This window comes from Phyllostomus hastatus, unplaced genomic scaffold (assembly GCF_019186645.2).
Source record: "Phyllostomus hastatus isolate PE091 unplaced genomic scaffold, TTU_PhHast_1.1 phas_contig_551, whole genome shotgun sequence".
Classification (NCBI taxonomy): domain Eukaryota; kingdom Metazoa; phylum Chordata; class Mammalia; order Chiroptera; family Phyllostomidae; genus Phyllostomus; species Phyllostomus hastatus.
The window spans coordinates 974,265-991,314 of NW_025333909.1; the positions used below are offsets into that span (position 1 = coordinate 974,265).

The 17,050-nt window shown below is 42.2% G+C and overlaps 1 protein-coding gene across 2 annotated transcripts in view; it reads right to left on the minus strand.

Annotated features, from left to right (window-relative positions):
- The window catches only part of KIF4A (kinesin family member 4A), a 107,872-nt gene that overhangs the window by 81,940 nt on the left and 8,882 nt on the right, over positions 1-17,050 (minus strand). For both annotated transcript variants that reach the window (XM_045847500.1, XM_045847501.1), the window contains exons 6-7: positions 14,311-14,477; positions 13,764-13,858 (exon numbers count right to left, since the gene is read on the minus strand). In XM_045847500.1, the coding sequence (XP_045703456.1) occupies positions 13,764-13,858; positions 14,311-14,477 (262 nt within the window). The remainder of the gene's footprint in view (positions 1-13,763; positions 13,859-14,310; positions 14,478-17,050) is intronic.

Here is a 17,050-nt window from a genome sequence, read left to right on the forward strand (position 1 = left end):
CCAAGGTTGTGGGTTCCAATCCTGGTTAAGGCACATAGATATAAGAACCAACCAATGAATGTATGAATAAGTAGAACAACAAATCTCTCTCTCAAATCAATTAAAAAGATGAGTAAGACACAGTTCCCATCTTTGATTGGCTTACTATCTACTGGGGAGTCTGCCTGGTAAGGAGGTGACTGTAATACAGAATTGGGGTAGTATTAATGTAGAAAAGGGGTAAATGCTAGATGGCATGGGTGGAGGAAGTGGGTGGTCAAAGGCAGTTTCTTCAGGGGGATGAAATCAGAGCTGAGTATAAGGGCAAAATAGAATTAGTCATGCCCTGACTGGTATGGCTCAGTGACTTGGGTGTCATCCTGTGAGCCAAAGGGTCGCCAGTTCAATTCCCAGTCAGGGCACATGCCTGGGTTGTGGTCCAGGCTCCCCAGTAGGGGGCGTGCGAGAGGCAACCACACATGGATACTTCTCTCCCTCTCTTTCTCCCTCCCTTCCTCTCTCTCTAAAAATAAATAAATAAAATCTTGAAAAGAAATAGAATTAGCCATGTGAAAACAGATGGAAGGCAGTCCTGGCTGGCGTAGCTCAGTGGATTGAGCGCGGGCTGCGAACCAAAGTGTTGCAGGTTCGATTCCCAGCCAGGGTACATGCCTGGGTTGCAGGCCACGGCCCCCCAGCAACCACACATTGATGTTTCTCTCTCTCTCTTTCTCCCTCCCTTCCCTCTCTAAAAATAAATAAATAAAATCTTAAAAAAAAAAAAAAAGAAAAGAAAACAGATGGAAGGCATTTCCAGCAGAGGGAGCAGAACACACAAAGATGCACATACAAGAGAGAACTGGGCATGCTTAATATGGCTTAGCACAGCAGATGGCAAAGAAGGGGTGGGGTGAGGTGAAGCTAGCCAGGCAGGTACAGCTTGAATACAAAGGCCACGTTAGGCAGCGTGGTACAAAGTGAGGAGGTCTGCAAAGAGCTCTAAGCAGGTATATCCAGTTTATAAAGCAGATCTTGGCTGCTGGTTGGTAGGTGATTTGAGTGCCTGACTTGAAAGGGAAACCAATCAGAAAGGTAGCTGTAAGCTAAGAAATGATGAAGGCATGAACTAAAGTAGTGGCAACAGGGTTAGCGAAAAGAAAGGGACTTGAGATGTGAGTAAGACTCACAGGACTTGGTGACGGATGGGACTGGGAGAAGAGGCCAGAGTGAAGGAAGAATATGGAATGATGCCCTGGTTTTTGGTGTGGGTGACTGGGGGCTGTTGGAATCACTTACTGCAGTGGATGGAGGGGCTGGTTTAACAGAGGCAGGAAGGAACGAGGACTTCAGTGTGAGGTCTGTGGAATGGGAGGTGCCTGTGGGTCATTTATGAGATGCTCCCCAAGCAACTCCATTTATAGGCTGAAATGTAGATAAGAGGCATGCGCTGGAGGCAGAGGTCTGGGATCAGCGGCATACTGGTAGAAGCTCTAAGCATCTAAGTGGGTGGGACTACTTAGGATGGTGCAGAGTGGCAAGGTGACGGGCTTGAACAGTAGGAAGAGAGAAAAGCAGAGTGGAAGGAAAAGGGAAGGGAGCTACTGTATAAAAGGAGGATGAGGGATTTTGTTTGAAAATGGGAGAAACGCATCAGTAGAGGGGGAAAGTCAGTAGAGAGGGAGAGGGTAAAAGTGCAGGAGGAATAGAGGTGCTTGGATGGAACCAGATTTACAAGGCCGTGGGGAGACAAAAACCAAAAATGAACAGAGAACATATGAGTAGCACAGCATAGCGATCTGTAACGACAGTACTGTTTGGCAAATGGTGAGTGCACTGCCGTGGCTGGACCCCTGCAGTCTGTGGGGGAATGGTGGCAGATGAAACTGGAAATATAGAGGGGACAGAAAAATGACCAGGTAGCCCCCCGACACTACAGAATTTCAGAGGAGTAGAAGTACATTAGATGGTGATATGATTACAAAAGGCAACTTCAAAAACCCCAAGACTTAAGTTGGACCTTGCAAGATGGCTATGTTGTATCAGGGTGTCCAACCCTTGGCCCGTGGGCTGCATGTGGCCCAGGATGGCTATAAATACAACTCAACACAAAATCGTGAATTTACTTAAAACCTTTTTTTTTTTTTTTTGCTCATCAGTGTTTGTATAGTTAATGTGTGGCCCAAGACAACTCTTCTTCCAGTATGGCCCAGAGACGCCAAAAGGTTGGACACCCCCTGTTAAGTGCTTGTTGGGGGAGTAGGGGAGGGGCTGCATTCTGGGAGAGAAGAGGAGACGGCTATAAGGAAAATACACAGAAGCCAGAATCAGCAGGGCCCATGGTGCAGGCCATGTGGCTGCAGTGGAGAGCGTGGGCAGGGAAGCTGTGAAAGGCAGTGGAGGAGACAGGCCAGGGACGAAGGCTCTGGAAGACCTGGCTATGGTTTTTAGACTTCATCCTGTATGCGGCGATATGTCACTTAGCTTCCAGCCAGGGGAGGGACCGCATACAAAGTGGTATTTTAAGGAGATTAACGTAGCTATGGTAGTTGGGACAGAATGCTTCCAAGAAGCCAGTGTCGGGGGGTGGGGGGCTGTTGACCAGGTGTACGGGGTGAGGGCATGGACTCTGGGGAGACATCAGGAAGAGACTGAAAGGGTGTGTGTCTCTACGATGTTGCTAAGGAAGAACTGACAGCAGGTAGTGGGTACTTGTTCCTAATCAAGGAGCTCATGCTGGGAGCAATAATTAGCAAAATGGAGCAGGAAGAAGAAAAAGCAAGAGACTAAAAAAGGAATAGTTTGGGTTAAGAAAAGAACTAGGAGAGTGGGGATTTACAAATCAGGAGGAGAGGTTCAGGAAGGGTATGTTCAAGTGTCAATGCCACGGAGAGGTTAGAGAAGATGAGCACAGAAAAGACCCAACTGCTTTGGTGATTAAGGTATCACTGGTGATATCTGACATAGTGGTTTTGGCGAGGTGGGTAAAGATGGACTACCCGGAGAGTGAACCAAACAGGTGCCTAGATGCAAAGTCAATACTTAAAAATAAACTGTATTTCCGTACACCGTAACCAAAGTTAGAATACAAAATTGTAAAAGATTCTATTCACGCTATTCACATGGGTTTGTTCATTTTATGAAAATCCAGTGAGCTATATTCACTTATGACATATGTACTTTTCTGTTTGTATATTATACTTGAGTGAAAAGATTTTAAAACATCACTTCCAATACTGTCCACATACAAATTACTAAAGAATCGAACAAAAGATGGATAAGACTTCCACAGAGAAAATCGTTGAAAGGTATTCAAAAAGTCCTAAATAAGTGGGGAGGCACACTATGTACTTCCATTTGGAAGACTGAATTGCACTTAACAGAATGAGTGCCCAGAAACAGACCAAGGCAGACTTGGGCACTTAATATATGACAGAAATGGCACTGCTCATCAGTGGCGGAAACGGTGGGCTTTTCAACAAATAGTGCTAGCACAAAGGGGCATTTAGACAAAAAACACAATTGGACCCCTACATCATACCATGTACAGAAAAGAGGTGGATTAAAGACGTAAGTGTGAAAGCCAAATTGCGCAGCTTTCATTAGATAGTATAGAAGAATATCTTCTAGACCTCAGGGTACTAAGGGAGTTCTTAAACAAGACACAAAATAAAACGATCAGAAATGAAAAGAGAGTAAAAAGACAAGCCAGAGATGAGGGACAAGATATTTACAAAACCTGTGGGGGTGGGGAGGTTTACAATGAATATAACTGCCCAGTGACTAGACTCTATAGTCCACATGTAAAGAACTATTTTTGAAATCAGTATGAAGAAGACAATAGAAAAATGGGCAAGACTAGAACAGGCATTTCCCAGAAAAGAAATATGCATGGCCAATAAACATATGAAAAGGTGATCGGCCCCTTTAGTCACTGAGGCAACGAAAATTAAAACCACAATGAAGTTTACCACACCCATTAGAAACATTTTAAATTCTGGCAAAACGTTGCTGGGGAAATGTGGAGCGAAGACTGTTGCATATTGGACAGTTGGGTGTGTATGTGCTCTGGGACCCAGTAATTCTACTTCAAGGTGTATACCCTAGAAAATTCATGCACATAACTATCAAGCTACATGAGCAAGAATGTTCACAGTGGCCTGGCTGGTGTGGCTCAGTGGACTGAGCGCCAGCCTGTGAACCAAAGGGTCCCGGGTTCGATTCCCAGTCAGGGCACATGCCTGGGCTGCGGGCCAGATCCCCAGTAGGGGGCGCTCGAAAGGCAACCATACACTGATGTTTCTCTCCCTCTCTTTCTCCCTCCCTTCCCCTCTCTAAATAGAAAGAAATAAAATCTTCTTTAAAAAAGAATGTTCATCAGGGCACTGTTGACAATAGCCTCAAACTGGAAACAACTGAAATATCCATCAGCAGTAGAAAGAATAAATATTGGTCTAATCATACAAGGAATACTGTAGCAAAATGGAAACGAAGGAACTAGCTATATGCAACACGGATGACTCTCATACCCAACGTTGAAAGAAAGATGTAAAACGCAAAAAGATCACATCAGTATGATCCCATTGATATAAAGTTTAAAAACAGACAGAATTAAATTATGTTATTTAGAGATGTATACACAGATGGCACTACTGTCCAGGAAAGCAAGGGAATTACTATCACATACGTCAGGAGTGGTTACCTCAAGAGGGAAGGAAAGGGGTCGTGACCTGAGAGAGGTCTGCAGACACAGGTGCTAGAAATGTTCTTTCTCAACCTAAGTGATAGTTATATGGGTGTTCACTTTGTAATTACTTATTAAACTATATACACGATTTATGCAGTTTTTGCCATGTGTGTTCTATTTCACACACACAAAAAAAACCAAAAAAACCGTAACTACGAATGAATCACATGTGTTGCTAAGCAGTGTGAACTTTTTTGAGGAGCTTGACTCTAAACGGAAGGAGATAGCGTAACAGTTACAGGAGGACCTGGGATTGAAGGAATACGTGTACATATGCTCACCAAAATGCATGTGCAAGGATATCCATAGCAGCACTATTCATAACAGCCCCAAACTGGAAATTACCCAAATGCCCACCCAATAGCAGAAAAGAAAAATAAACCGTGGCACGGTCACCAATGGAACATGTATAGTGATGAAAATGGATGAATGACAACCACGTGGAATGATACGGATGAGTCTCACGAGCATAATGTTGAGTTAGGGTGACCAGATTTAACAAAGGGGAAAAAAATAACAGGCATCGGTTACATGTGAATTTCAGATAAATGATGAATCATTTTTAATACAAGTATGTTCCCTACAAAATGATTCGCCATTTGTCTGAAATTCAAATTCAACTAGGCATCCTTTCACTTTTCTAGGGACTTTACGTTGAATGAAAGGAATCAGACACAAAGGTTACCTTCTGGGGAAGACTGCGACTGAAGTGGGCACAAGTGGTACTTCTGGAATGCTCATCATACTGTGTTTTGATCTGGGTGGTGGTGACATAGGTATAGTCACATTGTGAACATTCATCAGAGTTGAAAAGCATGATTTGGGCATTTTTCTGTATGCTGCATTATACTTCAGCTGAATAACCTGTTATCCATCTGTAATCTATTTATACTCTATGTGGCAGTTAGCTGAATCTGTTTTCTATTCAAAGTCTCAACAAAAAAATAGGGATAAACTTAAAAAGAAATGTGCAGCACCCATGTCGAGGAAAGGAAGTAAAATATCTTGAATAGGTAAATTAATCCGGCATATGAATGACCTATAAATATAAAAGTATTTTTTTATTCCTCACCCAAGGATATGTTCATTGACTTGAGAGAGAGAGAGAGAGAGAGAGAGAGGCGTGGCGGGGGGAGAGAGACAGAGAAAGAGAGACAGACAGACAGAGGGAGAAATCGATCGGTTGCCTCCCCCTCCATATATCCCAACTGGGAATCGAACCCATTACGCTCCAACCAACTGAGCCACCCGGCCAGGGCTTAAAGTATTTTTAACTTCACTGATAACTACAGAAAAGAAAATAAGACAGCATTTTCCACTTATCAAATTGGTAATAATACTTAGTAGAAAAGTTAGGAGACTTTACAAAAAATGAATAATCTTAGGCCTTCGTGGGAATTTGGTAGTATATTTTTTAAATGTACATGGATTTTGGGAAGATGGGGAGCTGAAGATAGCCCAGACCTCCTTTACCCCCAAGTCAGATCTGTCTACTCTGTCCTTCAGCCAAGTACTTGCTGAGGGAGTGAGTTCACAGCGTGGGTCTGAGACCTGAGAGTGAGAGCTCTCTGGAACAGCTGAGAACTCTGGGCTAAAGACCTGGAGTTCGATATAGGAGAGCCAAAGTGCAAGGATGGGAACCTGGCTGCTGGCGAAGGTTTGGCCTGCGGGACTCTATGAACTCCCAGGAGACAGTTGATATTGCCCACGTGAGTGTGGCAGGTTTCCCTGGATCTGAGAACACTGACAACAAACTGAAGAGTTGGGTTGTGTCCCCTCTACTCAGAGACAAGGACAGCACCAGGGAACAAGAGTCAGAGAAGCCTCTTCTCGATGCCTCCCAAGGCTGTGAGAAGCTGACTAACAACATGACCTCTCCTACAGCGCTGGCTCATGGGTACAAACCACTGAGCCTTTTCCAGTCACATAGCTGCTGTGACTTAAGGGACCTCAGCATTAGACTTGAGTGAGCCCCAATGAGAAGAGAAAGGAAAATAACAATACACCTCAGGGGACCCAGAAGCCTAAGACAGAAAGAAGCAGAAAACCTCAAGTAAGCCTTTAATGAAATAGAGCTGCTGAAGGAAAACAGCCAACTGAGGCTAAAAAAGATCACTCAAGAAGATGAAAGCACAACATAAAAAAGACTTTCTGGAACTAAAAGAATTAAATGTCATTTACCCAAACCAGTAACAATTATCATTTCAAATATTAAAACAATAAAACCATTCCAACTAAAAACAGAAACTAGACTCTCTCACCCCCCAAGGAAAGCAATTTTACAAGCCCAGTGTGTATCCTTCAACATCTTTCTCCTTGCTAATAAAAAACATAAGAAATGATAGGCATAAATATTCACAAAGAGATCATTTGCTTTTTACTGATATGATTTTATACTAAGAAACCCTAAGACTCTAGTTTAAAATAAAAACTTAGCACAGAGCTATAAGTATTAAGATGGATAAACCTCTCCCTGAGCAGTGTGGTTCAGTGGGTTGGACATCTTCCCACAAAGTTAAGGGTCGCTGGTTTGATTCCCAGTCAGGGCACATGTGGGTCATGTGGGTCAGGTCCCCAGTAGGGGGCACGCGAGAGGCAACCAATCCATGTTTCTCTTCCACACGTTTTTCATCCTCTCTTTTTCCCTCCCTACCCCTCTGTCTAATAATAAATTAAAAAACTCTTAAAAAAAAACTCCTTTAATAAAAAGAATTAGAAATAGAACTACTATATGATCCAGCAATTCCACTTCTGGGCATTTCACTGAAGAAATCCAAAACACTAATTCAAAAAGATGTATGCACCCCTATGTTTAATGCAGCATAACTTATACTGACTGAGCAATATATGGAAGCAACGCAAGTGCCCATTCATAGAAGAATGAACCAAGAAGATGTGGTGTATCCATACACAATGGATTATTCCTCAGCAATAAAAAGAGTGAAATCTTGCCATTTCTGACAACATGGTTGGACCTAGAGGCATTGTGCTAAGTGAAATGTCAGACAAAGAGAATACATTACCATATAATGTCATTTATATGTGGAATCTTAAAAAAAAAAACAAAACAAACAGAAACAGGCTCACGAACAGAGAACCAGCTGATGATGCTAGAGGGGAGGGGTTCAGGGGGTGTTGAAAAATGTAAAGGGGAATAAAAGTATACACCTCCAGTTACAAAATAAGTCACACGGATGTCGTACACAGCACAGGGAATACAGTCAGTATAATGGTAATAACTTTGCATGGTGACAGATGGTTACTAGATTTATCACGGTGATCACGTTGTAAGGCATTAAAATGTCGAATCAATATGTTGTACACTTGAAATGAAAATACTACAGGATAAGATAAAAGGAGGTTAAAAGTTGTATGTGAAACAGTTTATTCTTGTATTGTCATTTATTAATTATGTATTATTTTCCATATGAACAACTCTAAACCTACTCTTGCCCCACCCTGTATTGCATGTCAACTATGCTTGGATAAAAAAAAAATTCTCACACAATAAACCTTTTTAAAAAACAAACAAAAAACCGTAAGTGAAACAAGCCAGTCACAAAAGACCACTTATTGCATGACTATATTAATAGGAAATATAGGTTAGTGGTGGCCTAGGGTTAGAGAAGGGCTGGGAAAGGGGAGTGACTGCTGGTGGATGTTCAGCTTCTTTGGGAAAAGGACAAAGTGCTCTAACATTACACTGCGGTGGTGAATGCACTACTCCATGAATATGCAAAAATCCACTGATCTGGACAGTGTAAATGGGTAAATCTTATGGTTGCGAATTCCATCTCGAAGAGCTGTTAAAAGATAACTCAGAACCCTACACCTAAGGAAAGATAAAAGAGGCACAAGAACCTTTAAATAAGGTTAACACAGAACAGAAAGGTCACTCTTAACTACATTTGGAACAAAAGCTGAATGAGAAAGAAAACAGGCTGTGCCCTGTGCCAGCCTGGTAATGACAAATGACAATGCTGGTAATGCTAGTAAATGACAAAGTAAAATCCCTCAATTACACTTGTGGCTTCTGCCTTCTCGGTTCTCGAGGGACCTGAAGCCCAAGGTAAGGAGGTAGTGAGACCTCAGCTACTTTCATAAGAGGTCAAATATCTTGGGCCACATGAATTCTAGCCAAGTAAATTGGAACTAACAGTAATTTCAAATGTGAGTGCTGAAGCTATGTCAGTGATCTTTGAGAAATCTCAGAGAAAAAGATGTTCCAGGAGACTGGGCAGATGTAATGTCAAAATTCAAAAAAAAAAAAAAGAGCTAGAAGTTAATTCTATAAATTACAGATCAGTAAGTTTGATATGTCTTCTATATTATTACACGCATGGCTTGCAAGAACCTAGAAATGGAAAAATAAGCACTAGAAGCCAGCTGAATTCACTAAGAGAAAGTTGATTTAGGCTAATCCTTATTTCCTTTTTGTACTGTTACTAAGCTGGTGGCCAATGAGAAATATGGTGGGTATAGTATATCTGGACTTTAGCAAGACATTGATAAAAACTTTTATGAGATCCTTAAGTATAAAATTGAGAAACAGCCCTGGCTGGTGTACCTCAGTGGATTGAGTGCTGGCCTGTGAATCAAGGGCTCACCAGTTCGATCCCCAGGCAGGGCACATGCCTGGGTTGAGGGCCAGGTGCCCAGTAGGGGGCACATTAGAGAGAACCACACATTGATGTTTCTCTCCTTCTCTTTTTCCTGCCCTTCCCCTCTCAGTAAAAATGAATAAATACAATATTTTTACAAAAGAATTCTTTTTTTCAGATACAAACTGAAATAAGCTATACGTCTAGGCCAGATTTGCTTCAAAATAATACATCAAACTAAAAAGTGTTTGCACAGCAAAGGAAACCATCAACAAAATGAAAAAGGACCCTGATTGGTGTAGCTCAGGTAACTGAGCATCTTCCAGCAAAATGAAATGTCACTGCTTCGATTCCTGATCTGGGTACATGTCTGGGTTGTGGGCCAGGTCCCCCCAGTCAGGGGCAAGCGAAAGGCAACTGATTGCTGTTTCTCTCTCACATCACTGTTTCTCTCTCTCTCTTTTTCCCTTACTTCCCCTCTGTGGAAAATAAATAAATAAATAAATAAATAAATAAATAAATAAATAAATAAATAAATAAATAAAATCTTCAAAAAAAGAAAGGGGAATCCACAGAATGGAAGAGCATATTTCCCAATGATACATCTGATAAGAGGATAATTTCCAAAATACACAAAGAACTTATACAACTCAATTCCAAAAAAACAAATAACCCAATTAAAAAATGGGCAAAGGGTCCTGGCTGGTTTGGCTCAGTGGATTGAGCACCAGCCTGTGAACCAAGATGTCACTGGTTCAATTCCCCATCAGGGCACATGCCTGGGTAGGAGGCCAGGTCCCCAGTTTGGGGCATGCGAGAGGCAACCACACACTGATGTTTCTCTCCCTAGCCAGGGCGCAGAGGGCTCGTGGCAAGGTGGTGGCTGGCATACCTGAGCAGGCAAGGTGGTGGCTGGCAGACCGGGTAGTCCCACATTCGTGTGCAGATAAACCAGGAGGAACAACTAGGGAGCAAGACAGACTGCACAATCCCAGGGTTCCAGTGGATTGTGGAGGGGAAATAAAGTCTCAAAACCTCTAGATGAAAAAAACCTGTGGGTGTTGAGGCAGAGGGAGAAACTCCCAGCCTCACAGGAGAGTCTGTTGGAGAGACCCACAGGGTCCTATAATGTACACAAAACCACCCACCTGGGAATCAGCACCAGAAGGGCCCAATTGGCTTGTGGGTAGCAGGGAAAGTGCGTAAAAGCCGGCCAACAGCTGAGCAAGCGGCATTGTTCCCTCTGGGACCCCTCCCCCACATATAGTGCCACAACACAGCAATGTGGGTTGCCCTGCCCTGGTGAATACCTAAGGCTCCACCCCTTACTATGTTAACAGGTGCATTGAGACAAAGAAATAAGGCCCAAATGAAAAAATAGATCAAAGCTCCAGAAAAAATACAACTAAGTGATGAAGAGATAACCAACCTATCAAAACACTGGTAATTGGGATGCTCACAGAATTGGATGAGTATGGACGCAAAATAGAGGAAAAAGTGAAATAAAGGAAAATGTACAGGGAACCAACAGTGACGGGAAGGAAACTGGGACTGAAATCAACAGTTTGGAGCAGAAGTAAGAAATAAACAGTCAACCAGAACAGAATGAAGAAACAAGAATTCAAAAAAAAAAATGAGGAGAGGCTTAGGAACCTCCGAGACAACTTTAAACATTCCAACATCGGAATCATAGTGTGGTGCCAGAAGAAGAGGAAGAGCAAGAAATTGAAAACTTATCTGAACAAACAATGAAGAAAACTTCCCCAATATGGCAAAGAAATAGACTTCCAGGACATTCACGAAGCTCAGAGAGTCCCAAAGAATTTGGACCCAAGGAAACACACACCAAGGCACATCATCATTACATTAGCCAAGATGAAAGATAAGGAGAGAGTCTTAATAGCAGCAAGAGAAAAGGAGGCAGTTATGTACAAAGGAGTTCCTGTAAGACTATCAATTGACTTCTCAAAAGCAAGAAGGGGCTGGAAAGAAGTATTCCAAGTCATGAAAGGCAAGGACCTACATCCAAGATGACTCTATCCAGCAAAGCTATCATTTAGAATGGAAGGGCAGATAACGTGCTTCTCAGATAAGGTCAAGTTAAAGGAGTTCATCATCACCAAGCTTGTATAATATGAAATGTTAAAGGGACTTATCTAAGAAAAAGAAGAAGATTGCCCTGGCTGGTGTGGCTCAGTGGACTGAGTGACGGCCTGCAAACCGAAAAAGAAGAAGATCAAATATATGAACAGTAAAATGACAACAAATTCACAACTATCAACAACTGAACCTAAAAAACCAAAAGCAAACTAAGCAAACAACTAGAACAGGAACAGATTCACAGAAATAGAGATCACATGGAGGGTTATCAGTGAGGAGGGGAAGGCAGAAGAATGCAGGACGAGGTGCAGGGAATAAGTAGCATAAATAGTAGGTACAAATAGACAAGGGGCGTTAAGAACAGTATGGGAATTGAAGAAGCCAGAGAACTCATATGTACGACCCATGGACGTGAACTAAGCAGGGGAGGGCATGACGGTGGGAGGGGGATGCAAGGTAGAGGGGAATAAAGGGGAGAAAAAAATGGCACAACTGTAATAGCATAGTCAATAAAATATATAAGAAAAGAAATTTTTCACACAATAAATCTTTTAAAAAAACAAAAAACATAAGTGAAACAAGCCAGTCACAAAAGACCACTTATTGCATGACTATATTAATAAGAAATATAGGTTAGTGGTGGCCTAGGGTTAGAGAAGGGCTGGGAAAGGGGAGTGACTGCTGGTGGATGTTAAACTTCTTTGGGAAAAGGATGAAAGTGCTCTAACATTAGACTGCGGTGGTGAATGCACAACTCTGTGAATATGCAAAAATCCACTGATCTGGACAGTGTAAATGGGTAAATCTTATGGCTGTGAATTCCATCTCGAAGAGCTGTTAAAAGATAACTCAGAACCCTACACCTAAGGAAAGATAAAAGAGGCACAAGAACCTTTAAATAAGGTTAACACAGAACAGAAAGGTCACTCTTAACTACATTCGGAACAAAAGCTGAATGAGAAAGAAAACAGGCTGTGCCCTGTGCCAGCGGTATAATGCTGGTAAATGACAAAGGTAAAATCCCTCAATTACACTTGTGGCTTCTGCCTTCTCAGCTCCCGAGGGACCTGAAGCCCAAGGTAAGGAGGTAGTGAGACCTCAGCCACTTTCATAAGAGGTCAAATATCTTGGGCCACATGAATTCTAGCCAAGTAAATTGGAACTAACAGTAATTTCAAATGTGAGTGCTGAAACTATGTCAGTGATCTTTGAGAAATCTCAGAGAAAAAGATGTTCCAGAAGACTGGGCAGATGTAATGTCAAAATTCAAAAAAAAAAAAAAGAGCTAGAAGTTAATTCTATAAATTACAGATCAGTAAGTTTGATATGTCTTCTATATTATTACAGGGATGGATTGCAAGAACCTAGAAATGGAAAAATAAGCACTAGAAGCCAGCTGAATTCACTAAGAGAAAGTTGCTTTAGGCTAATCCTTATTTCCTTTTTGTACTGTTACTAAGCTGGTGGCCAATGAGAAATATGGTGGGTATAGTATATCTGGACTTTAGCAAGGCATCTGATGAAATCTTTTATGAGATCCTTAAGTATAAAATTGAGAAAACAGCCCTGGTTTGTGTGGCTCAATGGATTGAGTGCTGGCCTGTGAACCAAAAGATCACCAGTTTGATTCCCAGTCAGGGTACATGCCTGGGTTACTGGCCAGGTTCCCTGTTGGGCACTTGTAAGAGGCCACTGGTAGATGTACGTTTCACACATCCGATCTTTCTCCCCCTTTCTTTATCCCTCCCTTCCCGCCTCTCTAAAAATAAAGAAATAAAATCTTTAAAATTGAGAAACAGGAGCTGGTTGTTAATTTTTGTTAGATAGATTAATAATTGCTTAAAAGACCATTCCCACAGCATGCAGTTTACCAGGTCACTTTCATGCTAGACAAAGGTTTGTAATAGCACACACCATGGGTTCTTTTAGCCTTAGGAGCTTCACCATTTCTAGGCAACAACTTAAATGAAGATATGGAAACCATGCTGATGAGGTTTATGTGACATCTTGGAAGGACCGTGAATACTTGAGGATATTGATTTTAATCATAAGTAGTTGGGGCGGGGGAGGCAGTAAAAGAAGAGAAAAGAAAAGAAAACAAAAACTTGCCTGGACGAGATGAAATCAAACCAAGGGCCAGATCCAAATCTCACACCTAAATTAGGAAATGAGCGCAAGGGAAAGAAACAGCTTTTCACTATTTCTGAAATCAGCGTCCAGCTTGAATTGTAGGCACTGTTAGACTGGGACCTGAAATATCCCAGCGAAGACACCAATAATACCAAGAAGAAGAGTGCTAGAAGGTTTTATCTCCAACTGTGGTCTTAACCAATCCTTACCCTCTTTGAGACGATCCCCTTCCGCCTTGGTTTTCTTCTGCCTTTCTGATCCAGCAAGGTCTACAAGATGCAATTTGGAGCGAAAGCTGCTATTCCTGTGATAATGACAGGATGCCACAAATGAGAAGGGTATACAAGCTACAAGCTTGAGGACAGCTGAGTCTCAAAGCTGACCCGCCAGCTCTTTTCTTTCAAGTCGGTCAAAATAGCCCCACTCATTACTAGTGCTCAGAGTACTGATGTCAGATGCTTTGTCAAACCAATTGAAGAAGCGACCCACTGGTCAACTTGATTAGAACTCACATTAAAAATCTCGACTCTTGCCCTGGCTGGGGTGGCTCAGTGGATTGGGCACGGGCTGCAAAGCAAAGGGTTGCCAGTTCGATTCCCAGTCAGGGCACATGCCTAGGGTGCAGGCCAGGTCCCCAGTGGGGGGCGCATAAGAGGCAACCACACATTGATTTTTCTCTCCCTCTCTTTCTCCTTCCCTTCCCCTCTCTAAAAATAAACTTTAAAAAAAATCTTGACTCTTTAGATTGTAACTTACTTGTCATTTTTCTTTCTTTGCTCTATGGAGATTGTAAAGATGGCATGAGAGCGGGATGACTGGGAGTTCATCGCTGTGGAGGCCACAGTCCTACAGTTGTTGCCCTGCTCCAAACAGGAAACAGTATCCAGGGCAACTAAAACAGTCTTCTCAGTGAGTCCCACAATCTAAGTCAGAGAAAGAAAAATAAAACTCCCTTAGGATCCATACTTCAAATACTTCATCGGAAATACAAGTGGTGGTTTGAAGAAATAGTGCCTTGACATTCCAGAAGAGCCTTAATAAATATTGAATAGAAGAGCCGTGGTTTTATCTAGAAACCCTCATCATTGGGATCCCTGCAAACCAAGGTCTCCAGTCTCCCAGGGGGGTTCCAAAACAAGGTACCAGCCAATATTGGAGCTAGAAAAGCTCTCTAGATTTTAGGATAGCGCTGGATCAGGTGCCTTCCAGGGAGCCCCAAGTGAAGGTAAGCTTTGACCTGAAGGACAGCAAGGGTAGCATAAACAGCTGTGGTATTCCTCTCTACTACTTTCTCTTCTGTGGGACTTTAGGTTCCTCCCCATACCTTTGATCTGTTTTAAACCTCATTTTCCACTAGGGGAAATTGCATGGCATAACTTCCGTAGGAAGCCAGAAAACCAGGATTCTGGGCTGGGTACTGTATCTAGCTATTAGAGTTTGTACAAGCTAAAATCTCTTGGAGCCTCTCAAGATTGAACTAGATAAAGTCCTTGCTAGCCCCAATATGCTGTGATTTTATTACTCCAGAGCTCCCAAATCTGTATCGGTGCCCTGGTTTCTAGTCTTTGTTTACAATTGCATGCTACTTACACTTTGAAATCATTAAATTATAAGTCAGACTCATCTTCCTCTCACCAACACTGACTCTATCCACTACCTCTCCATTTCTATTAATATCTCTATTCTCAAAACCTCCGAATCACCTTCAGTTCCTCCCATTCCTCCGTAGCTCAGCCATCACCAACTCCTAGTCATTCTTCTTTTGAATCCACTGCTTCCTTTTCCTTTCTGCTTGCCTAGTCCGGGCCCATATTACTTCATGCCTGAGATATAAGGCAGTTTCCCCAATTGGCCTTCCTTGGCCTAGTCTTTCTCCTTTTCAACCCATTTCTGTTAGTCTCCCTAAAAATCCTGCTTCCTAAAATGTCACCAAACCACAAAGCCCCGTGCTAGATAATAAGGATACAAAGAGATTTGAAGATACTCTTCTAACATCCAGGACCTAACTTACCTGGAGAGATAAACATGGAATCTAAAGACCTGGTAAAAGTAGCCACAGCAGACCTTCGTTTGGAAGGATTAAATAGCTTATACACAGCCCACAGGGATGGAAAGGAAATTCCAGCTGGAAATCCGGAGTAATAATCTGGTCCCAACAGATTTCCTATTACTTCCCAACCCACAACCCTGAATCCAGAATGACTGGTCTTGTCTTATTACCCCTAGGAGTATATTTTCTGCTTTCCTGTTTAAACTATTCCTTACTACAACAATACCCTTACTCTTTGCTCTACTTACCTACATTCCATTCATCTCATCTGAAAAGCGTTAACAGAGTTGTCCTTACCCACCCCAATTTAAGTCAGAAACCTACACTTCTTTGTATTGCAAATTTCATCTCAAATAATGCTTAGGCTTTAATTCCTGCTGCAGCATGGGGCATATAAAACATCTTGGAATCTGGTCAAGGGCTGGCTTACTACCAACATTCTTTCTGGTGACAGACAGCATGTGTTTGGCCCAGGTTTCTTATTCCCACTATTCAAACTGTCTTCCTGTATTCCAAGCTCATCAGGCTTTTGAAATGAGTCTGATCCTTCAAGCCCTGCTTTTGCACTTGGTTAATGGCTTAACAACCCAGAAGGAAAAAAAAAAAAAAAAGCACCTGCCTCTCAGGCACCTGTCCCCTAAAGCTTTACCTTTCTGTGCAGGGAAGAGAGGAAGGAGAGAAAGATGGGCAAGATATTATTTTGTCAAGTTTTCCCAAATCTGTACTACCTATGTTCATCCACTTCCAGCATCAGATTCTCCCACTCCTGAATATTCAGGAGTGGTGCTAGACCCAAGCTCTGCCTGTTTTCAACATTGGCTTCTGGATTTGGACCATTCCCATATACAAAACTCCCTATGTTGCCTCAAATTTTCTGTTCAGCCCTGGCTGGTGTGGCTCAGTAGATTTAGTGCCAGTGTGTGAACCAAAGGGTCGCTGGTTCGATTCCCAGTCAGGGCACATGCCTGGGTTGCAGGCCAGATCCCCAGTAGGGGCACATGAGAGGCAACCACACATTGATGTTTCTCTCCCTCTCTTTCTTCCTCCCCTTTCCTCTCTAAAAATAAATAAATAAAATATTTTTTGAAAAAAGAAAGAACATTAAGATTAAAAAAAAAATTTCTGTTCAGCTATACCTCCGCATCCTGCGACTGCCATGTGACATAAGCCTCTCAAATAAGTGATCTTTGTCCTATGGTACTTATGAATTCTGAAAAGGTTATGTTGGTTAACTTTTCAATTGTTAAATATCACTCCAGAGCCTAGCTCAATGTCTATTCCAGGGTTGTCCAACAGAATTTTTTGACCATGGGTAAGTTCTATATCTGTGTTGTCCAATATAGTAGCCACCAGCCACACGTAGCTATTGAGTACTTCATGTGTGTCTGGTGTAACTGAGGGACTGAATTGTTTTATTAAAGATTTTATTTATTTATCTTTAGAGAG